The sequence below is a fragment of the Procambarus clarkii genome, chromosome 21 (assembly GCF_040958095.1).
Source record: "Procambarus clarkii isolate CNS0578487 chromosome 21, FALCON_Pclarkii_2.0, whole genome shotgun sequence".
In the NCBI taxonomy this organism is placed as follows: domain Eukaryota; kingdom Metazoa; phylum Arthropoda; class Malacostraca; order Decapoda; family Cambaridae; genus Procambarus; species Procambarus clarkii.
The window spans coordinates 36,095,531-36,107,986 of record NC_091170.1 but is presented as its reverse complement, the minus strand read 5'-3'; the positions used below and the strand labels follow the sequence as shown (position 1 = coordinate 36,107,986).

General features: G+C 43.9%; 1 protein-coding gene across 2 annotated transcripts in view; it reads left to right on the top strand.

Annotated features, from left to right (window-relative positions):
* LOC123760603 (tetraspanin-13) overlaps window positions 1-12,456 on the top strand; it is a 78,568-nt gene that overhangs the window by 33,328 nt on the left and 32,784 nt on the right. For both annotated transcript variants that reach the window (XM_045746307.2, XM_045746308.2), the window contains exon 2: window positions 10,142-10,225. In XM_045746307.2, coding sequence (XP_045602263.1) covers window positions 10,142-10,225 — 84 coding nt within the window. The remainder of the gene's footprint in view (window positions 1-10,141; window positions 10,226-12,456) is intronic.

The following is a 12,456-nucleotide window of genomic DNA, read 5'->3' as shown; positions in this document are numbered from 1 at the left end:
TCTGTCATATCTCCTGTGTCTTCTTCCTCATCTCCCTCCGATCCTCCTTCCCATCCTTCTCCTCCGTCTCTTAGCTCTCCATGCCGCCTGTCTGTGTGGGCTGATGTCCATCACTCTCCCAGCGGTCATCGTGTTGTTTGCTCTCGCTCTTCTTCTCTTGTTGAGACGCTTGAATCTGTTGTCCAGTACGTTGTTGCTGGGACGCCTGTCTCTCTTGAGTCAGAAGCACAAGCCTGGTTCATCTCCTTCCTCCTCCCAAGGAGGGTAAGAAGGCTTCGCATTCTTCCTCGCCCTCTACCTCTGACACTCTTGCTCCGTCCCCTCCCGTTTCGGCGGTTTCACCCCTTATACCTGCTTTGGTTTCTTTGGGCCCCGCTTCCCTCTCGGTTGCTGCCCTTGCTGAGGTGCACTCTCTGGTTTCTACCCCTCCTGCTGCTGTCCTTGACCCCTCGATTGGACCCCCCCCCCTCTTACTCCAGACTGACTCTGGTCGGTCCTCCCGCTCCCTTCCTTCCATCCTTACTCAGTTGGGAGGTAGAAATAGCCTAAGCTACTCTATCCCTTTGAGATGTATTTCTTTCTTGTCTCAATAAACATACTTGAACTTACTCAGTTTACCCATGCCCCCTAACCCTGACTTCGCTGATCCTGATCCTGTACTTCTTTAACGTGCTAGTGTTCCTTTTTCACCTTTGTTTCTTTATTGTTCTCTATTGCTGTCCTTTCTCTTCTTGTTGATGTCCATTCTTCAATGGAATATTCGTGGATATTATGCCAATTTCCATGAACTCCAATTTCTGATTTCACAGTTTTCGACCCTTTGTGTCTGTCTCCAGGAGCCGATGCTTGGTGCTCGTCCTGGTCGCTTCCATGGCTATTCCTTTTTCTCTCTCTCTCTCTTCCCTCCCCCCCCCCAGCTTTTGCTGGGGCCCCTTCCTCTTCTGCTCTCTTGATTCGTTCTGATGTTCCCTTCGTCCCCCTACTTTTTCTGTCGCCTCTACAATGTTTCCTGATCTTATACACGTACTGGACTCCTTGCCGGAGCCTGTGCTACTGCTGGGTGATTTCAATTGTCGATGTACCCTCTTGGGTGATGTTATGACAAACACCCGGGGTCGCCTTCTCGAACCGGTCATCCTGTCTTCTTCCCTGTCTCTTCTGAGTTCTGTTGAGCCCACTCATTTGGACTCTCGGACTGGCACCCTTTTCTGTCTTGATCTTTCTCTCTGCTCGTCGTCTCATTACTTGGATTTCACGAGGCAGGTTCTTGATGACCTCCATGGCAGTGACCCTTTCCCCATCCTTGTTACCTTTTTCTCTTTTCACCCTCCCCGCTGCTTCCCTAGGTGGCAGTTTGCTAATGCAGACTGGAACCTATTTACCCTCCATGCTGCTCTCTCTGACCTCTCCCTTCTGCCTCTATCTCACGCCCTCCTCCTCTTTCATGACATCATCATTCGATGCTGCCCTCCACTCTATTCCTCGCTGTTCCTCTCGGGGACCACGGAAGTGCGTTACCTGGTGGGATGTGGACTGTACCGGGCTGTCCGCTGTAAGCGTGCAGCCTGGAAGAGACACCGCCGCCGGCAGACGGCTGATTCTTTTCTTTTGTTTCGGAAGGCGAGTGCGGTGGCCTGTAGGGCCATCCGTACAGCTAAGCGTGAGTGTTGGAAGTATTGTGTTAAAACCATTACGTCTGAAACGCCTCTGCCGCAGATCTGGAGGCATGTCCGCAAGATAGCGGGTAAGTTCGTTCTCGATGTCTCGCCGGTCGTTCACTTAAGTGGTACTCTTGTGGCGGACCCGTTGCAGGTCGTGCCCGAACTGGATTCCCACTTTTCTTCTGTTAGCTCTGGTTCTCACCTTCCTCACTCTTTCCTTCTTCGTAAACCTGTCATTGAATCTCGTCCTTTAGATTTCTGCACCCATCTCAGACTTACCATCCCTTCTCTCTCTCTCTCTCTGAACTTCAGTCTGCCCTGCCCCTTTGCGGTTCTGCGGTGGCAGGCTCCGATGGCATTCATTATGAGATGCTTCGCCATCTCCCTCAGGGCACGTCTCAATATTTACCGAGTCTGTATAATTGGGTCTGGGAGTCCATGAGGACTGGCTCGATGCTTGTTGTCCTCCCTGTTTGGAAACCAAGGTCTCTTGGGACATCTCTTAAGGACTTCCGCCCTATTACCCTCATGTTGTGTCTACAAACTCTTTGAACGTATGGTTAACGTTCGTCTGATGTGGTTTTTAGAATACCATCACCACTTCTTCCCTTCTCAGTTTGGTTTTCACAAGTGCCACAGCACAACAAATGTCCTGGTGAACTTGAAGGTCTATATTCGTACTGCTTTTGCTGTGAAGACCTCCGTTGTTCGCCGTCCTTTTTGACCTGGAAAAGGCTTACGACACCACTTGGCGATATCATATTCTGTCCCAACTTCATTTTTTGGCCTTCATCGGTAATCTTCCTCTTTTTCTCCAAAGCTTCCTCTCTCGTCATTCCTTGCGAGTGAGGCTTGGTACCACTCTCTCTGCCTCTTTTCAGCAATACGAGGGTGTGCCCCAAGGTAGTGTTCTGAGTACTACTCTTTTTCTAGTTGCCCTCAATGGTCTTCTTTCCTCTCTTCCTTCTGGCGTCTTCTCTGCGCTCTATTTCGACGATCTTACCCCTTTCCCGTCAGGGTAATGATTCGTCCTCTCCTTCAATGGCGGCTTCAACTTGCGATTGATGCCGTGTCGTCTTGGGCCACCGATCATGGCTTCAAGTTCGCTATGTCTAAGACTTGTGCAATGACTTTTACTCGGACTTTTACTCATTCTTCGTCCCTCTTTGTCGCCCCCCCCCCTTGTGAACAAGGATTCCACTAAGCTTTTGGGGTTAATCTTTGTCACTCGTTTGTCTTGGTCGCCCCATAACTCTTGCCTCTGAGTTGAATGCTCTAAGGCCTTTACCCTCCTTAAGGTATTCTCATATTTCTTAGGGAGCGGATAGGCGCGCACTCCTCGCTTTACATTCCTCTCTCGTCCTGTCTAAATTCGATTATGGTTGCCCTGCTTACTCCTTTGCTTTTCCTTCTACTCTACGCCGTCTTGATGTTTTGCACCATACTGGGTTGCGCCTCAGCTCTGGTGCCTTTTGTTCAACTTCCCACCCTCAGCTTGTATGTTAACACTGGCTTCATATCTCTCCAGGAACGCCGAAGGACCGCCGTGATCGCTACTGTCTTCGCTATCTTGAGCGGTCCTTGCAACATCTTTCCTCTCGCCTCTGTCATGCTTTAACTTTTACCCCTCCTGTGGTTCCTGTTCCTCTTCACCACCTCCCTCTTTCTGTCCGGTTATCTCGCTTACAGGATTCTCTTTCAGTTCGTATTTCTAATATTTCTCCTCGTATTGTTCCTTCCTTGCCCCAGTGGAGAGTCCCCTTTCCGAAGTTTTGTATATCCTTGATCCGCATCACTAAAGCCTTTACCCCTCCTACGGCTCTGAAACCCTCTTCCTTGAGCACTTTTCTTCACACTCCCGCTCCGTTTCCATCTTCACAGATGGGTCTAAGTCTGCGGACGGTGTAGGCTACTCTGTTGTTTTTCCTGACCGCATTTATATGTGCTGCCTTCGTCTGGAGATTAGCATCTTCACAGCAGAACTTTATGCTATTCTCTATATATGCTCTTCGTCTCCTGCTCTCTCATTGTCAATCTTCCTTTGTAGTTGTCATTGACTCTCGTAGTGCCCTCATGGCTCTCGGATCCTTTAATCTGGTCCATCCAGCAGTCGTCGAGAGTCAGCATTGGCTGTTCCTTATTTCCAGTAAATTTAAGTCAGTTGAGTTTTGTTGGGTTCCCAGCCATATTGGTGTCTCATTTAAATGAGCGTGCAGACGCTGCCGCTAGGGAAGCTGTCCACTCTTGTCCCATCTCCAGTAAAGGTATTCCTTATTCAGACTTTTACCCGGTTATTCATTCCTCAATCCTTACCCGTTGGCAAGATTGTTGGTCTTCTGTTACTGGTAACAAATTGCATACTCTTAAGGGTAGTGTGTCCTCATGGCTTTCTTCATTCCACCGTAACCGGCAATGGGAAACAGCTCTGGCGAGGTTGCATATTGGCCATACATGCTTAACTCATGGTCACTTAATGGAGCACCAGCCCTGCTCCTTATTGTTCAAATTGTATTGTCCCTCTTACAGTCGTGCATATCCTTGTTGAATGTTCTGACTTCCAGGACGAGTGTGTGTCTTGCTTTTCAACCATCCCTCACGGTCGCTTGTCCCTCGATAGTATTCATGGTGAATCAGATACTTTTGATATCGTTCGCCTTGTGCGTTTCTTTTCTCGTATTTGTGTCCTTGGTGAGATTTAGCGCCCTCTGATTATTCGGCACATTTGATGGTGCTACATAGCCTTCCCAGTTTGGTGCCTTCTTTTGATAATTACTTACTAGGTGTCGTCCCACTACTGGTGTGTTGTAGGGAAAGTATCGTATTGCCGGTCGTCACACCCTAACCCGTCCTCTTAAAATTAACGTTCCTTTTCGCCCGTATGCGCGCTATAGCCAAAAATGGACGTAAATTTGAAATGAAATCTGCTCACGAAAGTGATATACTGTCGCGTTTTCTGTTTGAGTCGTCTGGCTTACTCGGTAAGTTTAGGAGAGAAAACGTTCAATTAACGTTTTTCATGACGTTTTGAAACTTTAGGAGAATTTCCTACCCTCCTAACTTACCAGAGGACCCTTAACTTACTGTTTTGGAAGAAAAAATCCCAAATTTATATTCATTTTTTGTAATATTAAAATTACGTCCAATTGCGGCCATACGGGCAAACGGCCAAATTCAGGCGTAATTTGTAAGAGGACAGGTTTGTTACTGATGAATTTTTAATCAGGCCAAGCTTAATTATACTTCAAATACTCGAGAACTATAAATACATGAAAATGCTCATGTCTTACCTCTGTAACCCTTTCCACTACCGCCCACAAGAAGGGTATGGGGAGCATAATAAATGAACTAAACTAACTCTTACCTCGCCCAAATGTTGTCAACCACGTGGACGACTTTATAGAGCCAGCCTCTCCTCGCGAATAATACATTGCATTTTGACGTCAAAATCCTCAATAGGCAAAATGACGTAATATAAATCAGAGCGGCTCGCAAATAAACACGTTTTCTATACGTGGGTTATGTTTGAGTAATGGTTACGTTATGTTTGAACAATTTAGAACATAATTTTCTGTCCAATGTGGCAACTTGAAAGGACTGTCTGCTCAGCTGGCATTTCAACCCATCCTCTCAACTAATGAGCCTCATTTTGTCCGCTATGATCCCCCAACGTACAAAATAAGGTGTAATACAAATACAAATATTGATGTTTCCTATGCGTAAGTTGGCCAGGTTAGGCAGGTGGCTTGGGTTCGTAGGCTGTAGTACGGTAGCTCTTATTTTGTATGTTGTGGTAAGTACAGAGAACGGGATGGGCTAACACGTGTTTTCTCTACTTTCCTTGCAAATTTCACCCGTCTCTGTAGTGTTCTCGGCGCCATCTGTTGGGGAAAGTTGCAACGAGAGTTTGTTTACCTCTGGGGAATTTGCAACCGCTAATTTGCATTAATTAATTTTAGTTTTGTTGTGGGTTATAAGATGGGGGTGTTAGGAGGGGGGAGTTGTTATGGGGAGACTTAATGGATAGTTTGATTGTTGCTTCCAAATACAACTACAATCGTTAATTGTATTGTAAATGCACTCTATGTTCTTTTAGTTTGTATTTTCGAGAGGGAAGCATTTGAAGTACATAGTGGAGATATTTTTCATATTTAAAATTAAAAGTTTAAAATTTGTTGAAGTGGAAGATTATTATATTAAATATAATAAAATATATATAATATATATATAGTATAATGTATATAGTAATATATAATATATATTTAGTCCAGAGGGAGTTACCTGGAAACAGTTACACGTAGTTACATATGTGCCTTAACATTGGCTGATACCTATCCACTCTACAGTAGAGTTGAGGTGGGCTGCTACCTTCAGGGAGACCCAGAACATACATATAAAACATGTACATATAACACTTACAATATCTCGTATGTAATATATATAATATAAACGCGCCCACTGACAAAAACCATTCGTGCTTAACGGTAACAAGAGCTGTTTCTCAAGCAACCATGGCAACATTTACGTATAAAAAAGCTGTTCAAGTATTTATGAAACTTCTTTCTGGCATACCCTAAATAACTTTGCATTTAGTTTTCAGTTGACATTCGCCTTTGTCATCTGTTTGTAAACACGTATACATGTACAGATGAAGTCACAATAACGTGGCTGAAAAATGTTGATCAAACCACACACTAGATATTGAAGAGACGACGACGTTTCGGACCATTCTGGACTATTATCAAGTTGATTGTGGTCCAGTATCAGTCATGTTCACAATCAACTTGATAGTGGTCCAGGACGGACCGAAACGTCGTCGTCTCTTCAATTTCTAAGTGTGTGGTTTGGTCACCGTATACATGACTTGGTGATTAAACACTATAATGCCTGCCTGAAGCTTTACGTCTAAATATCTTGTCAGTTCTCTCTCGTCTCTCCTTCCCCCTGTCCCATCCCAAATCCTTATCCTAACCCTTTCCCAGTGCTATATAGTCGTTATGGCTTGGCGCTTTACCATGATAATTCTCTCTCTCTCTCTCTCTCTCTGGTATTGCAGTGCCTCGTAAGCTCGCCTTCACTAACCTATTATCAAGTCATTAATGAGGTTGTTCCAATGTTTGCAGCCTTCTCCGTCTGTTTACATGGGAAAACTTACACGGATGACTCGTGTTGCCACGGTACAGTGGCTGGTGGTAGTGCGTGCACGCCGTCCGACACTACTGTTTATTTTTAAAAGGCACTACGGGCTCACCATAGCCCGTGCTACTTGGAACTTTGTTCCAGGTGGCAAATCTTTAACAACAACAACTGTTTATTTATTGCTATTTAAGAAATAACATTCTTGAGTATGTTGTATGTTGAGTATCTTGTATTAAGCTGTATTGGTGAACTTTGGTTAGTTCTTGTAGAAATGTAGATAAATGACATGTGTATGTTGTGTGACTTAAAACCATTAAACCTATTATCCTATGAAAACCAATGTCGAAAATTAACAAAGATTCCTACCTCCAATGTATAATATATTAATACATAGAAGTTACAATCAGGGAAATCTGTCAGTGTACTTACAAGGTGTGCAGATAATGTAAATGAATAATGTACAAAATTCTGCCGAGATCTGATTAAAATCTTTTTGTGGCCTCGGTAATAGTTTTTACTCGAGGTGTACGGTAAACCAGCCGACTCTGGCGGCAACACTTCCAATGGGAAATATTTCCCGTTCATCTTACTTCATTAATATTTCTTATTAGTGACGTGAGATACAAAACAATTACATTTTGATAGTCAAAGAGCAAATGCCAGGTGGCTGTTATAGTCTGCAAAAAGCAACACATGAACAGTAATACGCTGTGGAACTGCTCCAAACGAGTTTATATGCAGTACGGTAAAAGGTTCGTAAGCCACTCACACCACAACTAACGTGAAATTGTATTAACATTATCCTCTTATAATTAGAACATGTCACGGATACATTGATACATTTCGTGTACATTTAAAAATAAAAAATAGAATCATGAAGTACAGTTAGCATCGTCCTTGACTCGCAATATAGGGATCCTGGGGTCGATTCCCAGGCGAGACATAAATGGTTGGGCATGCTTCCTTTCGCCTAATGTCTCTGTTCACCTAGTAGTAAATAGGTACCAAGGATTTCGGGAACTGTTGTGAGGATGCATTCTAGGGAAGATCTGTAATTCGACCATGGGGCTGGATCTGATACAACCTATATGCAAGGGACTAAAATTGAAATTGAAATAAGTTTATTGAGGTAAAATACACACAAAGGGATGAGGTAGCTCAAGCTATTCTCACTCCGTTCAGTACATCATGTTAATACATAGACACACATCACAAGCAATAAACGTATTACCGAACATTCTGAGAGATAGACATATACATTTCCTCCTTTACACAAGTATGCAAGGGACGGTTTGCCCAACAGGCAGTGAGTTTCGTTATTTTCAGTTTGATTTGAATTAATATTATGAATTATTGAGTTATGTTTGGATAGGGTAGGTTTTATCTTTCTATGTTACCTTTAACTGAATTTAAAAAACAAGAACGTTTCAAACTAGATATGCTATACCGATGATACTTGATGATACTTTTTGAGACGCTAGTGCTCTCTTGAATAGAATACGGTTTCACAATGACAGCCTCTTTCAAAGCCGGAGAAATTGCTGACCTGGAGAGCGTGCAGAGATCCTTTACTGTATTAATCCACTCAGTAAAATAACTACTGTAGGGGGGGGGGTAGAAATAGCCTAAGCTACTCTATCCCTTTGAGATGTATTTCTTTTTTGTCTCAATAAACATACTTGAACTTGAATAACTACTGGGACCGACTAAAATGCCTAAATCTGTATTCTCTTGAGCGCAGGCGGGAGAGATACATAATAATTTACAAGTGGAAAATAGTAGAGGGGCTGGTCCCAAACTTGCACACTGAAATAACACCACATCAGACCAGAAGGCAAGGCAGGATGTGCAGAATACCCCCGTTGAAGAGCAGAGGTGCAATAGGGACCCTGAGAGAGAACTCTTATCAACATCAGAGGCCCGAGACTGTTCAACACGCTTCCACTACACATAAGGGGAATAACTGGCCGACCTCTCTGCGTAGCAGTGTTCAAGAGAGAACTTGATAAACACCTCCAAAGGATACCTGATCAACCAGCCTGTGATTCATACGTCAGGTTGCGAGCAACCGTGTCCAACGGCCAGGTTGACCAGTCCAGCAACCAGGAGGCCTAGTCGGGGACCGGGCCGCGGGGACGTTGAGCCCCGAAACCATCGCAAGGTAACCGCCTTGGAAACCAGGAAAATATAATCACAACATACAGGGTTTTTAACGCTAATGTTTCAATTTTAAAATTGAAAAGATAACTATATACATGTTAGGCTTCTATCGAAGGTCCCTTATGAATACGTGTAAATATTTATTTTTATTTATTTATTTATTTATATATACAAGAGTTGTTACATTCTTGTACAGCCACTAACACGTATTGCGTTTCGGGCAAAGTCCTTAATCCTATATTCCCCGGAATATATGATGCTAGATACCGTATATTAGGTACAACAACGCAGTAACGTGTTTTGTCTGTACTCTGTACTTAAAGAATACTGTAGCATTGTTATTTTCACAGGTCTTTGGCTGTTACATTTAATTTAAAGTAGTGATAGTATAGTTAAACTGCCTTTGGCAGCATTAGCCACTGATAGTCTGTTTTTTAGGCAAATCATTAATTGCAGTAAAAGATTTAGCAGTTCAGTAGGCCTAGCTATGTGCCTTTTTTTTTTTTTTTTTGCACTAGTACTAGATTTAGGTTTTATTTGGTGCATTTAATAGCACAAGATGGTACGCTTGCCAGAGAACAGGCTTCAGGATATTGGTGGCCTTACTATATTAAACCTTAGATGCTCCAAGGAGAAACTGCTTTTACTTAACCTGATGATGTTATTGCAACAACCCATCCTCCTGTTTAGATGGTACCTATTGTGACGATCGACAACAGTAAGAATTTGTACGTTCTTAGCTTTTAGATAGTAGTACACTGACAGTAGTATAGCCTTTAGTGATGGTAGCATAGTAAGAACTTCTTTTAAAATAATGAAGCTAAAACACAGACTTAAATATTCCTAGGCCTAGTATAGCACACATATGTACTATATTAGGCTTTAGCTATCGTGTATTATGCCTAGGAAGGTTAGGATAGGTTAGTTTAATTTGTCAAAGCATCCTAAGTAAAAAAGTTTTCCTGCTTGTTCAACTCAATAGTTCAGATTTCTACGTTTTAATTTCGTTGTAGGTCGGTATATATACTATGGTCCTCATCGTTACTATAAGTACTACCAAAACAGGTGGATGGGCTGAATTGTTGATATTACCAACACATGCAACTGTTTTCAGCATTGCAGCTTGCTTGAGGCAAGATGAGTGAGTTGCACAGTGTGGTGATCTGCTTGTGTTTACATTTCAGCTGGTGGGGTGCTTGATGCTAGGCTACATGGCGTGGGTCCTCGCCACCTCCATCACTGTCACTCTCTTCCTCTCGGGCACCTTGGTAAGTCACCCAACCTCTCTCTCATTACTGCTGCTAGTAATGCTGGCGATGTTGCTAGTAATGCTGGCGCTGCTGCTAGTAATGCTGGCGATGTTGCTAGTAATGCTGGCGCTGCTGCTAGTAATGCTGGCGATGTTGCTAGTAATACTGGCGCTGATCGTTATGCATGTTGTATAAATTGTATAGACTAGTGTATAAACTAGTCCCTAGCTGTTTAGTAAAATGTATATTGCACCTTGGTTAGAATTTATTTATAGTGTGAATTTTGTTCCTGTTCCTTCTCTTGTTGTAGAGAAGGTGAGATATTGATATAAGATCTATTTTTTCAACTTGTAAGTCGGCGAGAAGTACTGTAAAGTATGGGAAAAAGTTGATATAGTATATGTTACATGATTTGTACAATGTTCAATTCAAGTACATGCTCCTGTAACCAGCATTTCATTAGTTTATATACACACACACACACCGAGTGGACAGCACTCTGGGGTCGTAGGCATAATGACTCGGGTTCGGTTCCCGGCCGAGGCAGAAACAATTAGGCAGAGTTCTTTCACCCTGGTACATCTGTTCATCTAGTAGTAGATAGGTACCTGGGAGTTGGACAGCTGCTATGGGCTGCTTCCTGGGGATGTGTACGCGCGCGTACGCATGTTAGATAAATATATGTACGAGACATAAAAGAGGAAAAATAGATTGGTTAGAAAGGTGGGGTCCAAGAGCTAATTGCTCGATTCTGCAGGACACAAATAGTAAATATAAATAGTAAAGTAAATACACACACATCCTGGAGTATGGAGCCCGTACCTTGTCAGGCATAAGACGAAGCTGGAGAAAGTTCAAAGGTATGCCACTAGGCTAGTCCCAGAACTAAGAGGCATGAGTTACGAGGAAAGGCTGCATGAACTGCACCTCACGTCGCTGGAAGACAGAAGAATTCGGAGACACATGATCACCACATACAAAATTCTCAGGGGAATTGACAGTGTAGATAAGAATGGATTATTTAACACGGGTGGTGGAGGTGGTGTTTCCACCACCACCTCATACTACTACACTCAGCTAGCCTACTATCTCAGCTAGCCATCCCGCCTACGTTCGCTTTCCCGGCCTTGCCCGAGAACACACTTGGGGAAGCTGTTGCTACCTCACTATCGCTTGGTCCTTCACCTCCGCAGCCCTCACTACCACCAACCAAGCCTGCAGTTATCACCAACGACACCCGGCTACCAGTACTTCTACACCTCGCCGACAAATTGGCGAGCAGCGACGTCAACTTATACGTCCACACCGTCAACCAGCTGCTCACCGCAAATGGACTACCAACGGTGACGGTACCGGGCGACCTCCACCTGCTGCCGGCCCGGCGTCCAACCTCGCAACAGGCCCCTCAACCAGCCCGGTAACAGGGACGTCACACAACCTGGCTGCCCCTGCCAACGAAGACATTACACCCGAAAACTGCGAAAGACCATGAAGACCCTATCCATAGATCTCCAGTATCGGCTATTGGTACTAATAATGGCACCAAAGAGCCTCCACTTTACGGGCTATTCATGTCCGTGCCACCTTTTGGGTGGCGTAATCTTTATCAATCAACACGGGTGGTACAAGCACAAGGGGACACAGGTGGAAGCTGGGTACCCAAAATGAGCCACAAGAGACATTAGAAAGAACTTTTTCAGTGTCAGAGTAGTCAATAAATGAAATGCCTTGGGAAGTGAGGTGGTGGTGTGTACGCGTGCGTCCGTCAGTTCCCATCTCGGCAAAGAGTAACATTACAGCATTGTGAGCTGGCAGGAACGCTGCACCACTCTAACCACAGTGAAAGTTGTCATTTTCGGTAAATTGACTGTCACTTCCTTGAATGCAGTCATTTTCCCATCCCCGAACACTGGTATTTTATTGGTGCGTGCAGCAGAGAGGTGTCGACTTCCACGCCTCACTGTATAATGTAATCAAAGGTTCACTATATTAGACACCAACTGCATTACGGTTTTACGGGCTCTCTACATCTCAGTGCTACATGGAAATTTTGTTCAGAGTAGTTGAATCTAAAACAACGACAACATGCAGTTGTGTTGTTTTAGTGTGTGTGCGCGCGCGCACGCGAGCGAGGTCACACAGACATCAAGTGAACTTCTTTCTAGCTCGCTCAGGATTTACTCAGAGGTACTTGACCTGTGATACTACCTAGTTATGTAGTTTACTGACTGAATCACCAACGTCTTTTT